This window comes from Hemitrygon akajei, chromosome 17 (assembly GCF_048418815.1).
Source record: "Hemitrygon akajei chromosome 17, sHemAka1.3, whole genome shotgun sequence".
Lineage (NCBI taxonomy): Eukaryota > Metazoa > Chordata > Chondrichthyes > Myliobatiformes > Dasyatidae > Hemitrygon > Hemitrygon akajei.
Genome location: NC_133140.1, coordinates 61,492,173 through 61,519,557, shown reverse-complemented (window position 1 = coordinate 61,519,557; position 27,385 = coordinate 61,492,173). Strand labels below are relative to the sequence as shown.

The 27,385-nt window shown below is 37.9% G+C and overlaps 1 protein-coding gene across 1 annotated transcript in view; it reads left to right on the top strand.

Moving 5' to 3' along the window:
* The window catches only part of pmfbp1 (polyamine modulated factor 1 binding protein 1), a 649,032-nt gene that overhangs the window by 498,658 nt on the left and 122,989 nt on the right, over positions 1-27,385 (top strand). Inside the window, exons 23-25 of the mRNA XM_073070291.1 lie at positions 11,818-12,060; positions 15,428-15,658; positions 17,386-17,616. Of these exons, the coding sequence (XP_072926392.1) occupies positions 11,818-12,060; positions 15,428-15,658; positions 17,386-17,616 (705 nt within the window). The remainder of the gene's footprint in view (positions 1-11,817; positions 12,061-15,427; positions 15,659-17,385; positions 17,617-27,385) is intronic.

Below are 27,385 nucleotides of genomic sequence, written 5' to 3'. Positions count from 1 at the left end.
TTCAACATCAGTAGACGAAGAACTGATTGTGGACTTCAGGAAGGGTAAGATGAAGGAACACATACCAATCCTCATAGAGGGATCAGAAGTGGAGAGAGTGAGCTGTTTCAAGTTCCTGGGTGTCAAGATATCTGAGGTTCTAATCTAGTCCCAACATATCGAAGCAATTATAAAGAAGGCAAGACAGTGACTATACTTCATTAGGAGTTTAAAGAGATTTGCTATGTCAAAAAATACACTCAAAAACTTCTATAGATGTACCGTGGAGAGCATTCTGACTGGCTACATCACTGTCTGGAATGGAGGGGCTACTGCACAGGACTGAAAGAAGTTGTAGAGAGTTATAAATTTAGTCGGTTCTATCTTGGGTACTAGCCTACGAAGTACCCAAGACATCTTCAAGGAGCGGTGTCTCAGAAAGGCAGCATCCTTTTTTCTGGACTCTGGCACCCAGGGCATGCCTTTTTCTCACTGTTACCATCAGGAAGGAGGTACAGATGACTGAAGGCACACACACAACGATTCAGGAACAGCTTCTTCCTCTCTGTCATACAATTCCTAAATGAACTCTTCAACACTACCTTATCTTTTTAATATACATTATTTCTGCTTTTGCGTGATTTTTAATCTATTCAATATACATATACTGTAATTGATGTACATATTTTTTTCTTCTATATATTAAGTATGCATTGAACTGCTGCTGCTAAATTAACAAATTTCACGACACTTGCTGGTGATAATAAACCTGATTCTGATTCTGAGGACTTGGAAATTTTCTTGATTCCATCTCCTGACTTGAGCTTTTCAATAACCTTTTCATGGAGTTGCTTGGAGTGTTCTTTTGTCTTCATGCTGTACTTTTTGTCAGTGTACTGTCTCCCAGCAGTTGGACCTTCCAGATATAGGTGTAATTTTCCTACAATCAAATGAAACACCATAACTGCATACAGGTCTCCAAAATCAGATCTCTATTTAACTATCTATGTGTCTTCTAAATCCAATTGGCTGCTCAAGTGATGATTTGGTTTGTCAATATTAAAAGGGGGTGAATAATTATGCAATCAATTATTTTGTCTATGAAGGTTTTCAGTTATCTTGGTCATTATATATCCAGCAGTAGTAAATCTAGGCAACTGTATTTGCTGTGTTGTCTAGAAGACATTTCACCACCATCCGAGAGACTTCTACAATTCTAATCCATGGTTGGTAGTCAGTAGAAATGAACATCTGGATATTGAAGTTTCCTGGAAACCAACCCACACAGATCAGTACAGTTTTACTCTCATTACCCATTAGAACATAAGTTGGGGGTTATCAGAACACTGCATCACCATGCCAAGAAAGTGCTAAAGACAAGGAGAGCAATTATTTGAGAGAATCCTTGAAAGCTTGCCACTACTCTGACTGAGCCTTCATCAAGACAACAACAAAAACCAGCAATAACATCAGCCCAACAGACAGAGGTAAGAAGGAAAGCTGACGGAAAATCATAGTCACCCCGTACGTAGTTGGAGTTTCAGAGAAACACAGAAGGATTTTCAAAAAACACCAAATCCCTGTGTTTTTTACACCTACAAACACAGTCAGAAAATCCTCCACGCCAAGGATCCTACACCCAAACATAAATAGAGCAATATTGTAAATGTATCCAATGCAGTGAGAACTGTACAGATCTGTACATTGGTGAGACAAAACAACCACTCCACAAACAGATGGCCCAACATAGGAGGACTACCACCTCAGGTCAAGACACAGCTGTATATCTACACCTAAAGGACAAGTGACACTTCTTTGATGATAATAATGTGCACATTTTGGACAGTGGTTTGAAAGAGGAGTTAAAGAAGCCATTTTGTCAAACTGGAAAACCCATCCCTGAACAGAGGGGCTGGGTACAACATCACCTATCAGCTACCTACAATACAGTTCTAATATCTCTACCCAGGCGTCTCCACACAGTTCACATCTCCATTCATGCAAAGATATGACTGATAATCCTCTCATTACCTCTATGACTTTTAACAACCCTTATGTGATTGCTGAACAACTCACAGAGTTCATAAACCGGTAAACGACTCACCACAGGTTAGAACTGAAGAAGCCTTTTGGATGAGTGTTGAAATGGCTTCTAGACAACACAGCAAGTCCAGTTGCCTTAACTTACTATTGCTTGGTAATCAATTATTTTGTGTTTTATACTTGTGATTAAATTTGATCACTTTGTAGAGATTTGTGTTCACTTTGACACAGAAGAGTCTTTTTCTGTTGATCAGTGTCAAAAAAGCCAAACTAAACCCACTGTGATTCAATGTTGTAAAACAATAAAACATGAAAACTCCCAAGGGGGTTGGGGGGGGGGTGAATACTTTTTATAGGCACTGTATGTAAGACATTGGTGAGGTCTAATAATTTGGAATATTGTGTGTAGTTTTGTTCACCTATCTATAGGAAAGATATAAACAAGGTTGAAAGAATACAGAGAAAATTTACAAGGATGTTGCCAGGTCTGGAGGACCTGAGTAATAAGGAAACATTGAATAGAGGTATACAAAATTATGAGGGTAAATGCAAGCAGGCTTATTCCACTGAGGTTGGGAGGGACTACAACCAGAGTTCATGGGTTAAGGGTGAAGGATTAAAAGTTTAAGAGGAACATGAGGGGAATGTCTTCACTCAGAAGATAGTAAGATTGTGGAATGAGCTGCTAGTACAAGTTGTGCATGTGACGTCTATTTCAACATTTAAGATAAGTTTGGATAGGTACATGAATGGCAGGGGTATGGAGGGCTCTAGTTTGAGTACAGGTCAATGGGAGTAGGCAGTTTAAAGAATTTTGGCATGGACTGGATGGGCTGAAGGGCTGTATATTCTCTATGATTCTAAATTTCAGTAGTCTGCAAGTTCTTGTTAAGTTTGTATATGATGTGGCATCAGTAATATGACCCAAGATATTGGAGCTGGTTTTAAAACACTAGACAAGCAGCCTTATTTGTGTCACATTCCTTTATCATTGCAATATAGAAGGTGATCATTAAGGTGGCTCGCAGCAGAGCATTACTCTCTTCACAAAGTTACTTCCTTCCCTTCTTTTACGTCTTTTTCTTGCAAATGTGGTCCTGCTATTGTTGGAGCCTGTAATCTACTGTCCATCGCCTGTGGTCCATGTTTTCTTGCAAATGTGGTCCTGCTATTGTTGGAGCCTGTAATCTACTGTTCATCGCCTGTGGTCCATGTTTTGCTGGTGTGTTTTCGGGCTGATTGAGCATTTGGTACATTGCAGTTTCCGAGAGAAGCGTGCAGCCTCGAGGCCAAGAAGCTTGGAGACTCTGGATCAACTCCATTTTTCACCAATTAAAGCACCGAGGAAGAATGAAAACATCGAGCAAGTGTGTAAGGCGAGCAGGTGTTCAGCCTCTCACACTGCTGCTAGAGGAAGGTGTCTGCATGTGACGACTTCTCTCTCCCTTGATGATGTTGGAGGATGGTGCCTGAGCAAGGTTTAATCAACGCGGCTTGTGGATTAGACTCTGTAGTTCATGCTATGATGTGTTTCTGGTCGTTCCTTTTCTTGTTGTTATTTTGAGCAATTTTTAATTGGGGTGGTTTGCCGATAATGAACACTGAGCTGAACTGAATATAATTGAATATGCCTGGACTCTTTCAGTATTATGTTTTATATTCTGTGTTTCTCGCTCAGTTTTTTGTTGCCATTTGCACGATTAGTTTTCTTTTTTTGTGTGTGTGGGGGGCTGTTTCATGTTTTTCTTTGAATGGACGCCATGGTTTTTTTTTGTTTCATGGCTGTCTGTGGGAAAAGCGAATCTCAAAGTTGTATACTGCATACACACTTCGATAATAAATGCATTTTGAATCTTTGAATCTTCCAAAAGTGACTACTTGCTTAAGTTAAATTGAAGCACACAGGATAGTTGACAGTTTATCAACCAAAAATGGGATATTATCTGAGCTCCAGCTTGTCCAACCTTTCCTCATAAGACTATTTGCCTGTTCCATGCAACCTGCTCTGAACTGTTTCCTACGAATCTACATCTTTTCTTAAATAACAGGACCAGTGCTCTGTGCAGTTTTCCTGATGTAGTTTTGCCACAGCTTTGTGTAACTGAAGTACAGCTTCCCAACTTTAATAAACAGTGCCCCTCAACAATTATCAATAAGATTTTGTTAACTTGCCTAATTACATGCTATATCTGTGATGCACCATCAATAACTCTCTGAGACGTGAGGCGAGATATCGGCTTTTATTGACTGGAAGAAAGAACAAGCAGCAATTGACCACCATGCTACATCCTGGAGAGTGAGGGCAGGGCTCAGGCCCCAATCGCCTTTATACTGGGGTCTGTGGGAGGAGTCACGGTCAGTGGGAGGAGCCACAGGAGCAGTCAGCAGGGGGGGTCTGTGGGAGGAGTCACGGTCACTGGGAGGAGCCACAGGAGCAGTCAGCAGGGGGTCTGTGGGAGGAGCCACAGGAGCAGTCAGTGGGGGGTCTGTGGGAGGAGTCACAGGAGCAGTCAGCAGGGGTCTGTGGGAGGAGCCACAGGAGCAGTCAGCAGGGGGGGGTCTGTGGGTGGAGTCACAGGAGCAGTCAGCAGGGTCTGTGGGAGGAGCCACAGGAGCTGTCAGCAGGGGTCTGTGGGAGGAGCCACTGGAGCAGTCAGCGGGGGGTCTGTGGGAGGAGCCACAGGAGCAGTCAGCAGGGGGGGGTCTGTGGGAGGAGTCACAGGAGCAGTCAGCAGGGGGGGGTCTGTGGGAGGAGCCACGGGAGCAGTCAGCGGGGGTCTGTGGGAGGAGCCACGGGAGCAGTCAGCGGGGGGGGTGTCCAGACAGGTTTATGTAGTTCACCACAATCTGCAGATGAGCTTTTTGTCTTTAATGCTGGGACACTCCGATCTCTTTACATCTCAGAGCTCTGCTATCCCTCACCATTTAGATAAGACAATTTCAGATACTCCAACTTTTTTATTCCATTTTCATGCCCTCGCTTATTCATTTAACCTTTCTAGATGTCTTCCTATTTGTCCAGCAAGCTAGTCCGATCTGCCTGCATTTGGCCCAAAGCCATCTAAACCTCTTCTACCTATATACTTATCTACTTACTTATTTACCTTACTTACTTCAGCCTCACTGGCTGACAGCAGCTCGACACAATCCTCCGTCCTGGGCCGGTCTCTAGTTGTCACCTATTTATCCCTAAGTGTAGCCCATCTTGACAAAGATCCTGCCTTTCTCCAGGGATGAGGTCTTTGGAGCTTCTGTTGATGTTTCTGTAACTCTGGGTTATGCCCAACACTTCATTTCGTAACCAGGCTTGGGGCCGTCCATGGTGGACTTATGTACTTATCTAGATGGCTTTTAAATGTGCCTGCCTTAGCCAATACTTACAGCAGCACATTCCAAACATACACTATCATTTGTGTGAAGAAGCTGCCCTCATATCACTCTTAAATCTCTCTCCTCTTATCTTAAACCTATGCCTTCTTAATTTTACAACCCCTCCCTGGGCAACAAAGACTATGTGCTTTCACCCTGTCCAAGCCCCTCATGACTTTATATGCCTCTATCAGGTCACTCCTCCATTCCAGAGAACAAAGACAATAGAGCCTCTCCCTGTAACTCAGGTTAACCTCTCCCCAGGTTCCAGACACCATCCTGGTAAATATTTTCTAAACTTTCTAGTTGAATAAGGTTTTTCCAATAATATAAGAGGATGACCAAAACTGTACACTATACTGTGTGCGGATTCACCATCATCTTACATAACTGCAATACAACTTCCAAACTCCACATTCCCCTGACTAATAAAGGCCAGGGTGCCAAATACCTCCTTCACCACTCTATCTACTCATAATGCCTTTTTCAGTGAACAATGGATTAACACTTCTATGTTCTCCTGTTTCATAACACTCCTGAAGACCCTGCCTTTTATGTGAAGTCCATCCCTACTTTGATTTTCCAGAATTCAATACTTTACATTTATCTGGAATGAAAGTCATTGCCAATCCTGAGCTTACTAAGATCCTCCTGTATTTTTTAATAATCCTCTATTCTGTCTACAACATCACATATTTTTGTATCATTGCAAACTTAGTAACCACACCTCTTACATTTACATCTAAGTAGTTTATATACATACAAGCAAGATACCAGTATCAACCATGAAGCACACAGACCTCCAGTCTGAGAAACAGCCCTTAGCCATCATTTTCCTGACACTGAGCACATTCTGGGGTTGGGATGAATGACCTTCAGAATCATAAGCATTTTTATTTGTGCTGTGACATTATTCCTCATAATTTCACTCAATGCTGTCCGGCCTACTGAGTGTTAAATGTTGCCAGCAATTGCTGATTTTTCCCTTTTGATATTTTACTTAGTCAAAAGCTGCCTTGATATCATGTACAGACTCCATTATATCTTTGTATAATCTTGGTCCATGCTTGGACTAAGGGCATAATGAGGTCTGGATCTAGTGCTCTTGATGAAATGCAGACTGAATATCATTAAGCAGATTACTGATGAGTTAGTGCCATTTGTCAATACTCTTAATGATGGCTTCCTTCATTTTGCTGATGATTGAGAGTAGACTGATAGGCCTGTAATTAGCCAGACTGTATTTATTCTACTTTCATGCACAGAAACCTGAAACGTAGGATGTGTGTTGGTGGTATTAAGAGTATAGAAATGCACCATATCATAATAGACCAAGGCACTTACAAGGTCAATCCCAAAGGTACAGGCTTCATCACTGTTCTTGTATCTTAAATTCTCTGTACATTTAGATGTTGGCAAGAGGATATATAGCATCAAAACAGTTAATTTTCAAAGTTGCACATTAGGAATATCATTATTTAGTACCTTTAGTCTGACCTTTTATCTTTTAAAATTATGACAATTAAAATTATAATAGTGTATCCATTTCTGTCATTCTTATGCAGTGAAAATTATGTGATATTTCAAAATGATTTACATGAACTTTTGTCTTGTATTGAAGCAACCGGCATGACATTAATTTTTAATGATTTCTTTCTGCTTCATTTGAAAAGTGATTGTGGTAACCCATTTTACAGGTAATCAGGCATGCCGTCCTGTACAGAATGATAACCAGTACGCCAACAATCTCAAAAAAAAAGCAACAAGGTTAAGGTTCATCACTGAAGGTGATGCAATAATATATTCATTGCCAGCAAATTATTTGGACATTTGCTTTCTTTCCTCTGGCTTAGAAAACAGGTATATTTAATCGTCCAGAGATATTGGAATTCTGATTGACCAGCGGCCTTCTGGAAAAGTGTTTATTAATTTTGATTGATGAAGTGGTTTATCTTAGGCGGTTTTTCTACACTGCATCATGAAAATTATATTAGAATCTAAATGAGATTCAGAATTTCCTGTTTGACAAGGTTGGTTGATGAAAGGGTTCCATGTCAACGTCTGACACACTAAAATTATATGCAAATACTGTTTGAGCTCTATTCAAAATTAATCAAGGGGCAAAAAAGCAGACTATCACAGGAACATGTTCATACTTCTGGCTCATTTTAATTTGCCAAAGGGTGTTTTCAGATTAGTTAGCTTGAGAAATTGGGGTTTGACAACTATGCAAGAGCTTAGATTTAGTGGATTTAATTGTCTAGTATTTCCCTAATTTTCCTTATCTTTGCAAATTTACAAGTATTTGTTTCAGTTATTTTTTATTGTTCAAATTAGCTCACAATGCCTATCAGTCTTGAAAATCAATGATTCTTTTTAAAATAAATATATTGTATCCAGCCACCTTGCTTTCATCTTTTGAAAATTCTCTGCAGTGCTTTGTGAAATATTAATGATAATATTCAACATATTATAACATCAAACATATCAAGGATAAAGGGAAATGCATTATCAATATTAAGTATAGCCTAATTTTGAACTATTTTCATTTTATATATTCTCATAGCCATATGTAAATATTTTATGTGCTTTCACATGAAAGAAATGTTTTCTGAAATAATTTGTCATTTGACATATTTTGCCAGATATGTAGTTCATGTGGATTAACAGTATAGGCACAGATAATAATTCAAGAGGAATGCGTAAAGGGTGTTTGAGTTAATTGGTGGAGGTTCTGTATGAACAAAGGTTAGATAAACCAATTGTGACAGGATGTATATACCAGATGAAAATTAAACTGAGAGAGAAAAGCTATATATGGGAGAGAGATTAGTTACTCAAATATCGATCATGAAAAGCAGTTGATGAAGAGCAATGTCAAAAATAAAGTTGTGACTTTCAACTCAACTCCTCTGGCTTCAAACATTTGTGTGGAGAAAAAGATACATTCTTCATGACTTTAAATTGTATTTATATTGTACTTTTGGTGTGGCTAAACATTCAAAGGAGCATTTTTCAAAGAAAGTATAGCAGTGAATATTAGAATATTGAAGAGGGAGGTTTTAAGGTGTGTTTAAAGGAGGAAATGGGGACAGCAGGTTTTAAGGAAGTGATTAACCTTGTACTTATTATTTGTGTCATAATCATTTGGAATGCTTTGAAAATGCATATTATCAGCAATTATTTGCCTCTAATGTTATAGCTTTAATAAAATATGTGTCCAAAGAAGAAGCAAGCTGAAAAATGGACATCAACACAGAAGCCTAAATTAATATGGTTAATAAAAGAAAGATTGGGTTTTGAGAGCGGTTATACGAGATCATCCAAAGATAATGCAGTCTGAATTTTCTTCAGTGTTTGAGGATTTTCTGAACAGTATTTAGCATTCTAAGTGGTGGATGTTAACCTTATTATTCCTGTGACCCTATAGGATGAAGCACAGCCTTACTTTATGTACTAGTAGCAATATTTGCAGCGGCCTTAAATCTGATCTTGATGTCACATTAAAAAATGTGCTTTTGAGTGACACCTTGATAACTGTCTGATGTAGCCAGATTGTTTGATTTCTTCTGTCTCTCTTCCTTTGTTTGATTTATAAAAATTCTCTTGGTATACAGTCCACCTTGATGATCAAATAAAAATGAAAGCAAAGAAGTAATGTAAAGCCTAAAGTAGCAAGCCTGAAAGGCACAATACTATTGAAAGTATTTCAAAGTGCTGTCTTATGCACATTTTCATTTAATTGTTCAGACACAGTGCCACAACTGCGAAGTTTACCACTTTTTGGTGTCATTCATCTCAAGTGGCTAACGTAAAGTTCTTGGTGGTCATTTCAGATATTTCCAGTATAAGGATACAGAAGTGACAGGTACTAATAGATTTCTCAGACTCCAATATAACAAAGAGCTGGTGTTCAGTAGTCGGTTAAGGAGTTATTAACTCATCTCCATCTTCTGAGCTATCTGTTGTCAACAGCCTTGATGTTCTACATCCCATTGCTATAGAAAAAAAAGAAATTCCTTACTGTCTCAGGCACTTATGCCTCTTAGGTGATGAGTGTATTCCATAGTCATCTCGTTACTGATACTATTTTGAGGATACTTTCAAAAAAATTTTAAAGCACTGTTTCAACAGTGCTGGGGGCACTGCTATGATGTTTTGCACAGCATAGAAAATTTACATTTATTGTAGAATCCTCTAATTCCTTTAATTAAAATTGTTCTGCCATGGGAACAATTAATACATTGCTGAAGGTGTTGTCAGATACTAACTAATTATCAAAAGATAAGGAACACGATATGTGGTTTACATCTCTATTCATTATAGCTTTGTTATTAAAGGAGAATTCATTTAAAATGCTGTCATCTTTTACTACAATCAAAACTAAAAATCAGATATTCATAATTAAACTCCTAGCATGAGGGTTTGGAAGATGTCATTTATTTAAATATTTAATATCTGCAAAGATCATGAATTCCAAATTCCATCTAAAATATATATTGAGATTGCCTTTGTTGTTCATAACTTCATTAATTAATTGTTTCTCTGTGTAAAATAATATATGTACATGTGTGTAATTCAAAATAGTAACAATCACCTGTGGAAAGTTAAAAGATAATTCATGTTTCTAATATTAGCTGAAAGGGCTGTATATGGTAAAAAAAAAAGTAGCAAACTTCTTCCAGTATTCAAATGTAAATTATGAAAAAGCACAATACACTAAATAATATACTAAATATAGCCCGCCACATTTAGGCAGATAGATTTTATGTGCAGATATTCTTACATTGCCTCTTCATTACATTATACGTTTTAATTGAGTAAAATTTACAAGGTATTTCATGGGAAATTTTAACTAAATCCTTTTATATTGTAATTGTTCATGTACTCAGAAAATAATGCACTAAAATTCAGTTGTCAGAGTATATGCTTTATGTTACTATTCAATTGTAACATAAAGTTCTGTGCATCTAACAGATGAGCACAAAATTCATGCAATGATAGGATAACCTGAAATTCTTGTACAATGCTCTGTTGATGAATTGATTCTCCTATCTGCCTTTTACCACATAATGTGGTTTACACATAAGATGTCAGGTCTAATCAGAAGTAGAAGTCTTGGTCAATGCTGGTCAAATGCATAACCAATCAGTTGCAGGTTTATTGGGAAGTAAGCTGGTGCAGACCTTGATGGGAGTAGAAATTTGGAATGGCAACGATTTTGGACTATTCTGAAGATATTGAAGGTGAAGGCATTTAGCTGTTTAGCCTAGGATCCAATGAGTCTCCATCAAGATCAGGAACAGAAGAAAGCTGCAAAGGTTTTGACTTCCTTTTCAGAGGAGAAGGTTCTGTCAGACAAACTTATCTCAAAACTCCTCTAAGAACTACACCTTGATCCATCTGGGGAGCAATGATCCAAAGGCCAAACATTTCTTTGGAGTGGTTACAAAGATATACTGCTGGCTGCTGTCTTGAATGTATCCAGCAACTCAGTCTTCACAACTCACTTAGTAGGGAATTCATTACCTCTGAGAGATTAAATTTCTTCACATCTGAGTACTGAGTAGTCTCCATCCTATTATAGGCCCTTTTGCTCTTCATCTTTGCTTCACAGTTTAATTCCAACATTAATGAGCCACATGTTTGCAACATAGTTGATTTCCCAGTTCCAATGAAAGGATATGAACCTGAAGTACCAACTGCTTTTCTCTCCACAGATGATGCCTGACTTGTGGACTGTTTCCAGCAATTTCTGTTTGATGTTTTTTTTTTCTGAATTCATTGAAATATTAATATTAGTCAGGGACATGAATGTGTAGGTTGGGGACATGGGAGAGAGGATCATGCATGGATGCAGACTCCAATCTTACATGAAAAAAATAAGTTATGTGCATCTATGTGTGTATGCCTGTATAACCACCCATCTGTCCAAATCTGAATTCCTGCTCATGCTCCTAAATGGAACAGAAGGGAAAAAAATCTTCATATACTATCAAGGGATAATTTGTATTCACTTGTGACAATATTAAGTGCTTCCTTTTAATATGCTCTATATTGCAGCATCTGTGACAATACAGTGCTGCTTCAGTACAGCTCAGAGCTTCACCCCAGATCATATTCTCAATTGTTTGTAGTGAGTCATCAATTTATCATTTAAGCCAAGGTTGCCAAAAGTTCTGAATCACTTTGTGTGTTAGAAACATTTATTGCATGCATTTCATTTGTGATGCTCCTCAACATGCTTACCACTAAGAAAAATATTTGGTGGTATTATCTGAAGTACTCTTAGACCAAGAGCCATCAAACACTATTGCACCAGTATTTGAAAAATCTTCCTACATACTGTGGTTACATATCTGGTCAAGAAAATATAGTCCAAGCTTTTAATTAAAATGCAATTCAAATTTCCCATTCCACCCTTAGAACCAGAATCAAGAGAGATCCATTTATCAGCTTCAGAAGGAATTGGAAGTTCTCAAGCATACCCACGAGTGTGGTGTGGATCATTTTACTCATGAATCTGCTCGACTCCGGAAAGAACTTCACTCATCTTCAAAGGAATTACAGGACAAGATGACTAAACTGCAACAGTACAAGTCCACAGTTGACAGGCTAAATTCTGATTTACAAAATGCAGAGGAGCAACACCAAGAGATGCTCCATGAAGTAAGAATTGTTTTAGTATATTGTTACAGTAGCCATGTGCCTTTAATGAAAGACTAATGTTCTCATATATTTTAGTTGTATCATTTTTTCCAGCATGATAATATTTCACCAACTTCCCATAATAAAATCTTTTGGTGAATATGTGAGGCAGAAATAAATGGTACAATGGACAAAAATAGTCTGTTTACCATTTTGGCATCATTTTTTTAATTTTATTTTAAGGGAAAAACTGAAAGTCAAACCAGCTGAAGCCCCAATTTATAGCTTGTGAACGTCAGCTGCAGGCTGCACAGATAATGATCAGGCTGTCATGGGGGTGGGGAGGTGTGTGGTTTAAGATGCCCACTGTTACATGGATACAGAACTGAAAATGCCAGTCATTAAGTAATGCTCTATTATGATGCTGAGATTCATTCTAGGATGCGATGGGACACATCAGTGATCTAACGTGGGGCCATCAGGTGTTTCAGGTCTTTCAACATCAGACACTCTCACCCAAGCCTTGATCAAATAATGATAAATAAATAATGGCCAATTTTTAAAAAATCAAACATTGAATGGTGAAGTTCCATTTAAAAACTAGATATCTAACACTTAAGTTGTTTCTCAAAGAAACTATAATTCTTATAACATCAAAAAAGTAACTCTCTACACCCTTTGCAGTTCCTCAGCTGATAGTTCTTGGAATCAGAAAATAAACTCTCACGACAAATGTTAAATACAGTATTTTTTTTTAAATCACCTGTTTTATGTCATGTTGTAATGATTATATTTCTACTCGTGGTGGTTCTTGTATACACTTATGTTACCTATAATTTCTAAGTTCTGATGTCTTCTTGCTAAAAAGAAATACAGGGCATTGTGAGTTTGGTATCTAGCTGTGTCTTCTTACGCTGGTTCTTGAGATGACTAAGTGTACCCATGCTTGTTCTTTGGCACATCTATTGACACAAACACAAAGAAAAAGCATGCATTGCATTTTACATAATTCATTCAGATGCCATATTACAGACAAAGTTTAACTGGCTAAAATCTTAAAATTTACCAGATCAAGTCAGTGGAATGAAAAGGATAACTGAAAGGAAGGTGGGAGAGGAGGGGTAAAATAGTGGTCTGCAGTGGGATTGGAGATGCTACATTCCCCCTTCGTGCAGTGGTTCAGTGGTCTAATCCAATGAGCTGACATGTGTCAAATAGACCCAAGCCTCTGCACAGTTAGACATCATGATAGGATGAGCATTGATCACAGCATCTTGCTCAGAGACAGATAATAGAGACGCTGTCATCTTTATCAGTGATGTATGTGGAGAAGATTGCAGCACAACAATGATCGATGTAGCATTATTCATGTAGGGATACCAATTTGATCCTTTGATTTGCTGCATGTTGGATAGCTGAAAGGCATGATTAAGGTAAGATCTGGTAGGATGGCACCATTAACAGGTGACTCTTTGCATGCAACTCTAATAGGAATTATCAAATATTCCCATTTAAGACTATTACAGCTGAAATTCACAGTCACAGCCACGCCTACTTCAATAAACAACACTATTTTAAAATATTTTAAACTTTATCGATACTCAAAATCAATGAACGTCAGACAGCAGATTCAGATCATGAGTGCAGTTCCCCTTTAAGAAAACCGAAGTAGAGACGTGCACCGGTCTACAGGTATGATTGAAATACAGAGGCCTTAGACTTCCACTGCCAACCATCCTGCTGGCGAGTGTGTAGCCTCTGAGAAGTAAAACTGAAGACCTCAGAGTAAGATTGCTATACAAGAGGGACATCAAGGACTGCTGTGTACTCTGCTTTATGGAAATATGGCTCACACCTGCAATTTTGGATGGAGTGCTGCAGCCAATGATATCACCATTCTCTGTAAAGAGAAGACAGCTCAGTCTTTTAAAGGCAGAAGAGGTGGAATATATTTTATGATAAATTCAGCATGATCAGTCCTGCTCACCTGACTTGGAATATCTAGTGGTCAAATGTCATACATTTAATCTGCCTAGCGAGTTCTCCCCCATCATCCTGGTAGTGGTGTACATTCCACCACAGGCCAGCATCAGGCAGTCACTGGAAGAGCTTAGCTTCCTATCAGCGGACATGAAACTGTGAACCCTGATGCCTTCCCTATCACTGTGGGAGGTTTCAACCAGGCCAGCTTGAAGAAATCACTCAACTAATTCTGCCAACATGTCATCTGTAGAACCAGAGGAGCCAACACACTTGACCACTGTTACACCACCATCCCACTCTCATACTTTCAAAAGTCTGATCACCTGGCTGTACCTCTACTCCCAGCATATAGGCAGAGCCTAAAGACTGCAGCACCAGTGGAGAGGATCAAGAAGGTATGGTTAAAGGAAGTGGGGGAGCACTTAGTCAGAGCTTTGAGTCGGTGGACTGGACAATATTCAGGGATGGATTTTCAAGTATGAATGAATACACCACAGCAGTCATTGACTTCATCAAAACTTGTGTGGATGAATGTCTGCTTTCAAGAACATACCAGACATGCCCAGACCAAAAGCAGAGGATAATCCAGAAGTGTCGTTGTCTGCTGAGGGCTAGTTGCATTCAAGACCAGTGATCCAGAACTATACAAGAAGTCCAGGTGCAAACAACAGAAGGTTATTTTAAGGGTAAGAAAACTATTCCGATTGAGATTAAAGACTGAATCAGACACAAGTCAGCTTGGGCAGAATTTGCAGGCAAGTACTTCCTACAAAAAGAAGCCCAACATCATGAGTGGCTGTGATGCTTCACTCTCAGATGAGCTCAATGCCTTTTATGCATGCTTTGAAAGGGAAAATAAAGCTACACCTGTGAATCCCTGCAGCATCCAGTGACCCTGTGATCTCTGTCTCAGAGGCCGATGTCAGAACATCTTTCAAGAGGGTGAAACCTCGCAAGGTGTCAGGCCCTGATGATGTACCTGGTAGAGCTTTGAAAACCTGTGCCAACCAACTTCAACCAACACCTTCACTCTCTCAGTGCTGCAGCCAGAAGTTCCCACCAGCTACAAGAGGGTGACACAGAGAGCAATGTGTATTGATTATGTACTCATGTGCAAATTGCATCAGAAAAATGACAAGAGAAGTAAGGTACTTTGCAACCAGGGAGGTTAGACCAATTTTCTAATAGGTGCAAATGGGAAATAGCAGCAAATAGACATAATGGTAACATTAGGGATAGCAGTTCCAAAATAAGATTGGAAGATAATCAATTAACATCTAGTCATATTTCTGAGAGCTAATATAATGTTTTAGGTTCATTTCTAGTCTGAGCTATCCAGTTGTAATATGTCTATTTCTCTATCACTTTTGAACAAATTGACATACACAAGTGGATCTTCTTTCAGATATCCCAGTTCAAAGACATTGTGCACAAACAAGAATTAGAAATGGCTCAGTTTAGACAACAGCAGCTTGACTCTGAAAATCAAATTGCTACAGTCAATGAAAAGTGCAAATCACTTGAAACCAAATTGGATCTTTATAAACAAAAACACCAAACTTCTGTTAACAAAATGACAGAACTGGAAAGTGCAAAGCAACAACTGCAAGCGGACTTGCAAGATAAAAACAAACAGGTGAGTTGAGATCTCTTGTCTGTTTTGGAAAGGCTGCAGTATAGCAGAACTTTAGTTAGAGCTTTGGTGTCATTGCTGTGGGTAACGAGATTGAAGTGTTACACCATTCAGTGCAAAACAGCCTTCTGGCAATTCAATTACTAAAACACAATGACTAAATTTAAAATAAGGTCTGAGTTATTTAGAATGACATCTAAGTTACAATTGAATTAAAAACAAACAACTCTAAAATTAAAAGAAACAGTGGCTGCACCATTCAACTATTGCAAATGTCCATCTTATAAAATACAATGACTAAGTATAAAACAGCATCATGAATTAAAGCTAAGATTTAAAGAAAAGAGCTCTGAAATCAAAGGAGGGTAGCTGCCCTAGACAAATAGATATAGTGAGTAATTGCAATGTACTTCCACTCTCCCAATTTCAACCATTAGGACATTACCACAGTATTACCCTTCCTGAAGTCCACTATCATTCCTTGGTCTTACTGATTTAAGTGCAAGGTTGTTGCTGTAACATCACTCAACCTGCTGATCTATCATGCTTCTGTCACCATCTGAAATTCTGCCACCAATAGTTGCATCGTCGGCAAATTTACAGGTAGCATTTGAGCTGTGCCTAGCCACACATTCATGGGTGTAGAGAGAGTAGATAAGTGGGCAAAGCATGCATCCTTGAGATGCGCCAATATTGATTGTCAGCGAGGAGGATTATTGTCATCCGCACAGACTGTGGTCTCCCAGTCAGGAAGTCAAGGATCCAGTTGCTCAGGGAGGTACAGAGGTCCAGATTTGGAGGTTGTTGATTAGAACTGAGGCTTTAATTGCATTAAACGCTGAGCTGTAGTCAATAGACAGCAGCCTGACATAAGTGTTACTATTATACAGGTGATCCATGGCTGAGTGGAAAGCCAGTGAGATTGCATCCACTGCAGAACTATTGTGGCAATAGGCAAATTGCAGCAGGTCCAGATCCTTGCTTAGGCAGAAATTGGTTCTAACTATGACCAATCTTTCAAAGCACTTCATCAAAGTAAACATGAGTGCCACTGGGCAATAATCATTGAGGCAGCTCACCTTGCTCTTCTTGCCTCCTCCTGGTTCCCTTGGAAGCCACATGTCAGTTTTATATGGAAATAATTGTCACTTCTTCATTGTTATAGGGTCTAAATCCTGGAACCCTTACCCTGTATAACATACAATGGGAGTGCCTTTCCAGAAGGACTTCACTGTTCCATGAAATTGGCTCAGCATCACATTCTTAAGTTAACACGATAAATATCAGCCTTGTCAGTAGCATTTCCATCTTGAAAAATGGATGAAAGTAAAATCTAATTTTGTTTATTAAAAACAAACATATGGACTTCAAATTGTGTAGAGAGCTATTCATAAACTGGCAAAAATATATATCATTTATAGCAATTCATTTTCTGATTGTACATATCATCATTGCAATCTCTATCTCTTAATATTGTAATGAGGGAGAAAAATGCTATTCCCCTCCTCATTCATATTCTGTTTACAGCATTGGTAACACTTTTAAGGAAAAAGCTATACAATATATAAGCTCATTAATTTTAATATCCGAGTCTTAAGAATTAAGAAACTCATCTGATAGGTATCCCAAAGAGGAATTTTAATTTATAGACTACAAAAGTCATCTTCAAAATATGCAAATGAGAGTTGAATGGGTGATTGTAAATCTCATTTCCCCTTCCATTGATTTAGCTTTGTAGTCAAGATGAGATTCACCAAAAGCTACGAAATGAGTTGATTACAGTGAAACATCAGTGTGAAAACAAATGCAGACAAGTGGAGAATTGCGAGGATGCAATTGATAATTTGACTCAACAGCTGCAAGCTGCACAAAAAGATCTGTCCGCACACAGAGTACATGGTGTCCAGTGTGAGGAGGTCATCCGTAGTCTACGGAACCAGGCAGCAGTTCACCACAATGAGGTGAGTAGGAGCATGTTTATTCATCTTTTGACTGAAGTTATTGACAAATTTTATCAGAAACTTCCCCTATTTGGATTTTATGGGAAAGTTCATCGAATTTAACATGTCAAGACATAGCAAGACACAACAGTACCAAATATTTGAAAGATAAATTAAATATGTTAACATTAGAAAAATGTGGACTTAAATCCATGTGAAAGTGTTAATGTTGTTCACAGCATCATAACTTAGCCTACTGACCAATGGTAACTTTCTCATTCGAGGGCACCTGCAGCAAAAGTGGGAATCAAAGTGAAATTTGTTCCCACTTGCATTTTGTTACAGACAGTATTCAAGTACTATCCTTCCACCAAGCAAGGGAAGAGATTTAAATTCAATTTATTTTCGAGCCGTAGAAAGGTACAGTGTGAAAACTGGCCCATCAGCTTACCAAGTGTACACCAACTATCAAGCAATCATTTACACTAATCCTGCTATTTCTATATTAATCCCATTTTATTCTTCTTACCTTCAATTTCTCCCCAGCCCAGATTCAAGCACTCATCCACACCCTAATGTAGATACAATAATTTGCCTAAACCACACTTGTTTGGGATGTGGGTAGAAACCAAATCACGCAGAGGAAACCCACACAATCATGGGGAGAATGTGAAAACTTTGCACAGTCAGAACAAGAGCTCAGGATCAATATCAATATCAGGAGCTGTGATGTAGCAAGTCTACCAGCTCCATCACTACTCTACCAGCAACAGCAAGGAGGCACAGGAGCCTGAAGACACACACTCATTGTTTCAGGAATACCTCATTCCCCTCTGTCATCAGATTTCTAAATAGTCCATGACCAGTACCTCATTACTTTGCTCTATTTTTGCACTATTTATAGGTTTTTTCTATATTTTATATTGTAACATATAATAAGTATACAGTATTGCGCTATACGACTGCTACAAAACAAATTTCACTACATATGCCAGTGATAATAAATTTGATTCTGATTCAGACATATATCCCCAAAAGCACCAAATTTCAGTTGCGACCAAGATTCACGATAGTAGGAGTTTAGATAACTGTAAACAGTGGAGGAAGGGTTATTGATTACAAATGGTGAAGGATCTGAGGCTAAGAGTCAGGTGTGTGGAGGTTCAGCGGGATTGTTGAGTCTTGAGGTTGTGTACTCTGCAGCCTAGAGATTGGAGGGAGGACTGTTTAAATGCAGAGACACATTAATGTAATTAAGTTACTACCTTGCAGGCCCTGACACTGTGAACATCAGACCATTTTATGCTCAGGATATAATGGTCCAATATCTTCTGCAATGCTCCAAAAGGGGAATGCATGGAGAATGATGTTATCCCACAAAGCTTTGGTGCAGAAATAAGTAGTGCTTACAAGACTGACACAGGAAATTTCCATCAATTTTTCTGTGTAAGAAAAACGACCCAGAGTTAATTGTTGTGTTTCTTCCTTTAAAAACAAGTGACTTTTAATTGGATAAATTTGAACAACCTTGTATTATGCAAATGAATTTCTCGTCTTTATTTTGATTTCAGACTCCATTCTTTCTAATAGATTTTTTTTCACATGTTATCACTTTTTTGATGGAACTATTTAAGACCTTTTTGGAGATAGTCTGCATCATCTATATTCTTTATATTGTAAATATCAGCCCAAATTATTCATTCGATCAGAATCAGAGAAAAACTTTAAAATCTGATGTATGTGTAGTACCAGTAAAAAAATAAAAATATTTAAATTGATATACAAGTAAATAGCATTGTATTGCAGTGAGTTGTTACAGTTTTCTGGTAGGTGAGTAATCTGCAGCTCCTACAAGCAAACTATTAATAATGGTTGAATATACGCAAATTGAAACTTTTCATTTTAATAAACATTCAGTTAAGTGTGCTAAGAAGGTTATGAAAGCAATGAAAATTTTAGTCCAATGAAGTAGACCAAGTGACTTAGGAAATGCCAAATGCATATTAGACAATTATAAAACAAAAGCTTAATTTCTTTCATATTTGTATAAATATGAGAAATCAATTACTATTATATCCACAAAATTACCATGTGCCAGAATCAACAAGTAACAATACATCAACACATACTCTTCCTACCAAACAAGATCTTAGGCAGAACACCAAGTTTGAGTTTGCTCATTCATCGGCTACATGGACAGGAACGATGATAAAAAGAAATAGGTAAGAAAATACATAACAGATAATTTTAACTTGGTGTGCCTGATTGACTAGATCAATTCAGTCACTTGTTTCACACATTGCACAATTTTGCTTTGAAGTGATTCTGGTGTGAATTAAGTCATGGAGGGTGTCTGTAGAAGTATTATTCTTATCATGGTTTGGAAGTATTTCTGATGAGATGGTATTTACAGAACTGTGAAATTAGATTTCCACAAATCTTTAGCTGCTGGCATATTTATGATAGGAAGAGAGAAGTTGTAAACAAGATTGCTTATTCAGTGGCAAGGAAAACCAGTCAGGAAAAAGAGTCATGTATCAAGAAGCACAGATATTTCTTGCAGCTGCCAATGGATTCTCCCACACATAAGTCAATTGTTCATTCTTCTCATGTTTATATTCCCTGGACTTAATCCTCAGGGGTCTCAATGAGGAAGCCATTTTCTAAGTTGTTATTGACAAACTTGCCATTCTTAAATAAGAACCCTGGGTATCAAATAACCTTAAAAATTTAATAGTGTACACTGCAATATTGCTGATGGATGACTTGAGCTTGTGGTGTTACTCAGCTGAAACTCTTGGCAAATGCTGATGCTTTCATGTAGAGTTCTCAGTTCATTTTTGAACTGGCCAAGGATACCATCACTGGAAGATCTTTGAAGGTGTCTAACCGTATATAGTTCAGAAGTTAGGTTTAAAATACACACGTTGAGCTGATGTCAATATATAGTTGTATTTCCTGTGAATATGTGTAAATCCGTGATAGCACATGAGGGAGATCAGAAGAACATGCGCAAAGTGCCGGAGGTATTCCGCAAATCAGGCAGCATCTTTGAAGAGAAACAAGCAGTCAACTCTTAGCCTAAAAAGTCAACTGTTTATTCCTCGCCATAGACGCTGCCTGACTTGCCAATTTCCTCCAGCACTTTAATGTAATTTATTATTGCTATTATTTTAATTATTTTTAAATACACCAATTGCTTGAGAATTGAGTGCCTTTGACAATTATTGCCTGTCCTTTCTTGCCCTTGGGAAGAGCTTGTACTTCTGCAATCCTTTTGTAAAAGGTATTCTCACAGTGTGGTGGCACAGGGTTTGGGTCGGATCCCAGGACTTACCCCAAGCAACAATGCAGTCTATTTCCAAATCAAATTGGTGAATCTGCAGGTCATGGTGTTTCATGATCCTGCTTCCTTTGTCCTTTAGTGTTAGTGGTCATAGCTTTGAAAAGTTTTGTTGCAGTTACCCAGTCAAATAACTGGGTAAGTAAGTATGAGAAAGTATCCTTTTATAAATGTCATTGGTCCCAAATGGGTACATTAAGTTAGTGCTGCTACGAGATGCTAATGATGATTTTGTCATGGGCCTGCACTGAAACTTTCAGTCAATGCTTCGGGCCAAGACCTTTCATCAGGACTGGGAAAAAAGGATGAGAAGTCAGAGTAAGAAGGTGAAGGGAAGGGAGGAAGAAGTACAAATAGAAGATAGGTGAAACTAGGAGAGGGGAGGGGGGTGAACATCTCCCTTGTGCCTACTCTCTAAAAGGATTATTGATTTAATTAAGTTAGAAACATTAATTCAACAGCTTACATTAAATTGTAACTATTTATGCAATTTTCCGAGCTTGAAAGTACTACAGACCAACTTTACAAGCTTCATTAGTCTGTTTCAAAATGCTTTGGTTTACAAATGTTGAGCTATGACAATCATCAAAGCATAATGAGAAAGTCTCTGATAATTCCTGCATTTGGTATTTCTCTCTCAACCCCCCCTCCCCCTTTCCTATCTTTGTCTCTTCCCCATCAAAGCTTTCTAAAAATATGACTAAATTTCTGTTATTTTACCTCAAATTCTTTCATCTAATTGCCAGCAATAGGACTTTATAGATTTGCACACAAAGGTTAGAAATTGCAGATGATGTGACATAGAGAATGTATTGAGATTCTTTCTTCAGTTTCACCTGACCTCAGCTCATCCCTTTATTAATGGTTAACTCCAAAGGGAAGTTGTTCCCAATATTTTATAATTAAGAAAACTAAGGTACATTGTTAACTTTGCACATCTGATTAAAGAGGGCTGAAAATATTTCAGCTTTTCCAGCTATTTTTAAAGTGAGGACTTACATGGTGCTTCCTCCTTCTAGAATGCAAGAAGGCTAAAAGTATAGTTAATTAATTGGGCAATCTATGACAAGCTATTTGCTATTTAACAGGTACATTTTACCCTATAGAATCTCCAGAGTGCTGCTTCATTAGCATGGATTTTATCCCTTAGGTTGATACAAAGTGTACAGTGCAATACAAATTGATCTATGGTGGTCACAGATTATATTGCAATGTAATGCTGCTGTCATTGGTAACCCTTTTCTTTTTGGGTGGAGTTTTGCTATTGAGGATAAATTGCTTCCTGTCTGGTTCCCTGGGTTCTGAGGTGACTGATGAGGCCAATGTGAGAACCAGTGTCTTCGACAGATGGGATAGAAAGTGCCTATTACGATGAATGGGTTGCCCCTTGGATATCTCTTTTGAGCTCCCAGATCTGTTTTGAATTTTTCCACTTTAGCTTGATGATAGTGCTGCACAACATGCCTTGTTTGGTTCTATCATGTAGAAAGGAAGTTGTCAGGGTTTACGATAGCATGTTTTTCCAAAACAAGTTCAAGTGTTTAAATTGATCTGCACTGCATTTTTCCCTGAGCATGATCCCTTAACTAGCCCTTTTGAACTGACACCATGAAAACAACATACAGGGCACCGTACTGTTGCTGATGTACAACCTGAACTATCTGACTTCAAAATTTATATCCTCTGCTCATCTACTGGCCTGAAATATCTTGAAATAATTCGTTATTATAAACCATAATGATAGTCTGTTGATAAGCACTCAAATAGACATTTTTGAAACACATAACATGAAACCTTTGTCACTCAAATCCTTTCACTCTGGTGTTTATGTAGATTGCCCATTTCTATTGTTTAGGTGCCTCAATGTTGCATTACTAAGGAGCTAACATGGGAAATAACTAAGGTATAGATTTAAAGATAATACACAACTGAAGAATAGTTTTAAAGATAATATATGGTCAATCCATTTTCAAATAACAATTTCCTAAAACGTCAGTACTTATTGATAAAAGAAAAAACTATGTAAGGACCTGACAAAACTACCTTCACTGGCCATTTTTGTTAAGTACATCTGTACATTAATGCAAATATTTAATCAGCAAATGCATAAAAGCATGGAGACGTAGTCAAGAGGTACAACTGTTAATCTGACTAAACGTCAGAATGTGGAAGAAATATAATCTAAGTGACTATTACTGTTGAATAATTGTTGGTGCCAAATGGGGTGGTTTAAGTATCTCAGAAACTGCTGATCTCCTGAGATTTTCATGCACAACAGTCTCTAGGGTTCATAGAGAATGGTGCAAAAAACAAAAAAAAAATCCAGTGGGCGGCAGTTCTGTGGGCAATATCACCTTGTTAATGAAAGAAGTCAGAGGAGAATAAGCAGGCTGGTTCAAGCTGACAGGAAGGCGACAGTAACTCAAATAACCCCATCATTACAACGGCAGTGTGCAGCAGAGCAACTCTGAACGAATAACATGTCAAACCTTGAAGTAGATGGGCTATAGCAGCAGAAAACCACAAACATACACTCAGTGGTCACTTTATTAAGTATCTCCTGTACCTAATAAAGCGGCCACTGAGTATATGCAACATAATAAAAGCATACACAAAAACATCATCAAACTTGAAAATACTCAAATCCCCAGAGACATGTAGTATTGCATGGGCTAATCTAATGAACCTTAATTAGGAGCAAGGATAGTTTTTTTCAACCTTAAGCAACTCCAAATTAAATCCAAAAGGTAAAGATCAGATGTTCAATCGACAGCTAAACCAATGACCCATTAAAAATGAAGCTTCTGTGAAATTGGAATTTTTTATGTTATCTTGGGTTTTCATATTGATTTCAAAGCAAATATTATATGACAATTCAATTTGCAAATATGTCATCAAGGTACAAGGCTTTCATTAGTTACACTGAATCGCCTGGACAGAAAGGTAGTATTGATTTGAGTTTCTATTAGCTGAGTGATTGCCTGGAATGTTTCTCTTCATGGATATTTTCTATAATAACAGTAGACTAAAGGAACTGTTGGGGATTTGTATGAGATTACTGTCATATTTTGCGCCCCACAAAATATTTACCTTCTGTTTTGTGGCAGCTGAGATTGATAATTTTGTTTTATTGGCTATTATCTTTGATGTGACTTAATATCAGCTTGTGTTTTAACATTTGTAATTTATGTCCTAGAGCAATTGTAATCAGATTTAAAGTCATTAAAACAGGAATGCTGGAAATACTCGCAAGCCAGATAGCACTGCAAAAAAAAGAAAACTACTGTGTCTAATCAATGACCCGTACCAGAACTGGAAATATTGGGAAATGTTACAGGTTTTAACCAAATGCAGAAGCAGGGAAGCAGAGGATAGGAGGAAATAATCAAAGGAAAGATTTGCCATTGGATGAGAAGTATTAAAATAAAAATAGGATGATGGGTCAATGAAAAAGAAAGTTTTTTTTTAACAAATATAGAACCAAAGGGTGTGATAAAAGAATATGAAAATTATAGCAAAAGTCTGGAAAAGAGCAGGAAAAACATTATAATCTGAATTTTTTAACTCCATCTTCAGCTGAATTCCATGAAGAATGTATTCCTACTCCTGATTGTGAGAAAGGAATCAATAAGGGTTGATTATTTCATTTCTAGGTGTATTGCAGTGTGCATATTGTGTATCTAATGCATTCATTGAGGTTTCATTTGAGGGTCAGATAGTAACAGTACAATTCTGTGACTTTATTGCCAATGAAATATGATAGCATTTATTTTTTTTATTTTGTGACAGTTCTAGTTTATCATACATTGTCAGCTCAAGATGGAGTATAAACTCATCCCTAAATTGTATCCATTTTTCAGACAGCTTACCCGCCTGAAATCCAGTGACTTGCATGTTTTTTTAAATCCACAGCATACATATCTGACTTGAATCACAAAAATCTGTGTCTCTCTAAAAATCTAACTAAGATGATATCTACATGTTGTCTTAATATTCTGATGTTAGACTTAAATGTTATGCTTTCCTTAAGCAGCACTTCAGACACTATTTATCAGCATCTCACCTTAAAATACTGGAGGATAGCCAGTAAGTTAAACTAATGCAGTGCTTTATTAAACAAAGGATCTTGAAGGGTGAGAGAAAGTATTTCATTTTTAGTCTGCCTTCCCAATATACTAGATGAAACTTGTATAGACTTTCCAGAAATTTCTCCATAATTTTGAAATATATACAGTGAGGTATTAGTGACATTCTACAATCTTTTGAGTGCATACGTTTGTGGCAGAACCTCTATTTTATCTGATTCATTTGGAAAAATGTCCTTCTTGTGGTTTGTGGAGTAAATATTTTATTAGGTATTTCTCATGTTAATGAAATAATCTTCAGCTGCTGTACCCTCAGATCATTAGGAGCATGATGCACACAGCTTTGTATATCATTGTTTATTGTACAATATTGGATATAGTTGGGTTATAGAGCTAAGTTAAATGTGGATCACTGGAACACCATGTATCATCATGGGTATGAATTTTCTTGTTTTCACAATAAAATTACTTTGCATGTTTTTGAGGCAAAATGTTTGCATTCTAAGACAGGTGTGACTTTAAAACCTTGTTAACATTAAATTGGAAGTTATCTGAATGCTGCATTTATAAATCGTGTTTGCCCTGGAGGTAACACAAAAAGATTGATTTTTCAGCCTCGCCAGGAGTTTTGATTTACAGCTTTAGGTTACCTGGATACAGCATGTTTTAGTTTATTGCTTGTGCCAGTAAAGTCTGTGCTTGTCCACTGATTCATTTAATCAAACCAATGACACTATCGTGCAAAAAGCGAGTAGTATTATGAAATAAGAAACTAACCTCAGGTTGGTTAATCTACAGTAGGATGGAATAATTGTACTACCTGCAATATCTCATGTGCAGACCATTGGTTTCCCATTGAATAATTTATTAGTATTCAGTCTGACATCTTTTAATCAAGTTCTGAAAATTATAAAATAGCAGGAAATTTCTATTAGCTACCATAGAATAAACATGACTAAATTGAATAATGTCATTTCATTTAAACGATTGAAGACCTTTCTGGTTTGATTTTTTGCACAAAACTGGAAGATTGCATAATTAAGCTTAACTACAGAAGCACAATGAATGAAATCAAGGCCAAAGACTCTGATTTTGGACTAACTCCGTAGCAGTACAAGGAGGACATTGTTCCATTACTGAACTAAGCTTCCTGAAAAGCAAGAAAAATTGAAAATTGGACTCAATTCAGTATAAGCGGCACTGTCCGATGAAGTGCAGCTATTTTGAATGTTGAAGAATTCCGTTCAGCTTTCGCATTGGTAACTAAAAGGGGAGATGAACAAAGCAGAGCAAATCTGTCCAGTTAAGTCCACAGTTTTCAGTGAGATAGAGCATAGGACTTGAATTGCTCTACTCTACCAGCTCACTTGCAGTTCCATCAGAATATGGCATTAAATGCCAACTACCCAGTTCAGAAACGTCTGGCTGATGCACGGCCGGTACGTACACACGGGCGTTTGTGAGACTAGCAAGCTGGGTTTGCCGGCTCTGCACAGCAACAGGTGGCTCTACCGGGGGGTGGGAGGGAGTCACATTTCCATCTTGTCAACCGTTCAGGTTATGGAACCCTGTTGTAAACAGGGAAAGACCTTATTTAATATTCACAAGCCCAAATGCGACAGTTGATATCCAAATTTGACATATCAATGGGTGTGATTATGTGTCCACGTTTCAAATGTGGATCCCAGAATCTGCATAGTGTTTTACATGCTGAGGAATTCTGGCTAAAAGCATGGATCACAAACACAAGAAAATCTGCAGGTGCTAGAAATCCGAAGCAACACACACAAAACGTTTTGCTGTTGGCATGTTCCCAGGTTAATTCTCATCCTGATTGACAGTCTTGTCTCTGAGTCACCCTGAAGCAGACTATGAAACTTGGTCCAAGTCATGAGTGGAGCAATGGGGTTTGAGTCCTTGATCTGAGTGTCCCGTCCCAGACAAGAATAATCCATTCATGATACACGGGAAATGATGTGATCCTTGACCAGGGGTGCGATGATGTTTTCCAATGTCAAAGGCTTTTCCCAGTGTCTAAGATGGAGCAAGATAGGGACCTGGTAGTGTTCCTGCTCCTGCTGATCTGCAAAGACTGTTCTCACAAAGCTGTCTGTTTTGAGATGTTGAGCTTCCTGAACTTGGGCCATAGTTAAACCTGTAAAGGAAGCTAAGTCAGAGTGTGCCAACTTTAATTTAAATATTTATATTTCTGTTCTGACTCAAAAATGGTTTGTTTCCATAAAAGTGTAGAGTAGAACACGTTTGCAATGAGTTTGAGATTGTTTAAATTTATTTCTGTATTACCCAAGCCCTCATTAGAGCTACATGATTCCTCTTCCATCCTCCCCATGCCCTCCTTTGG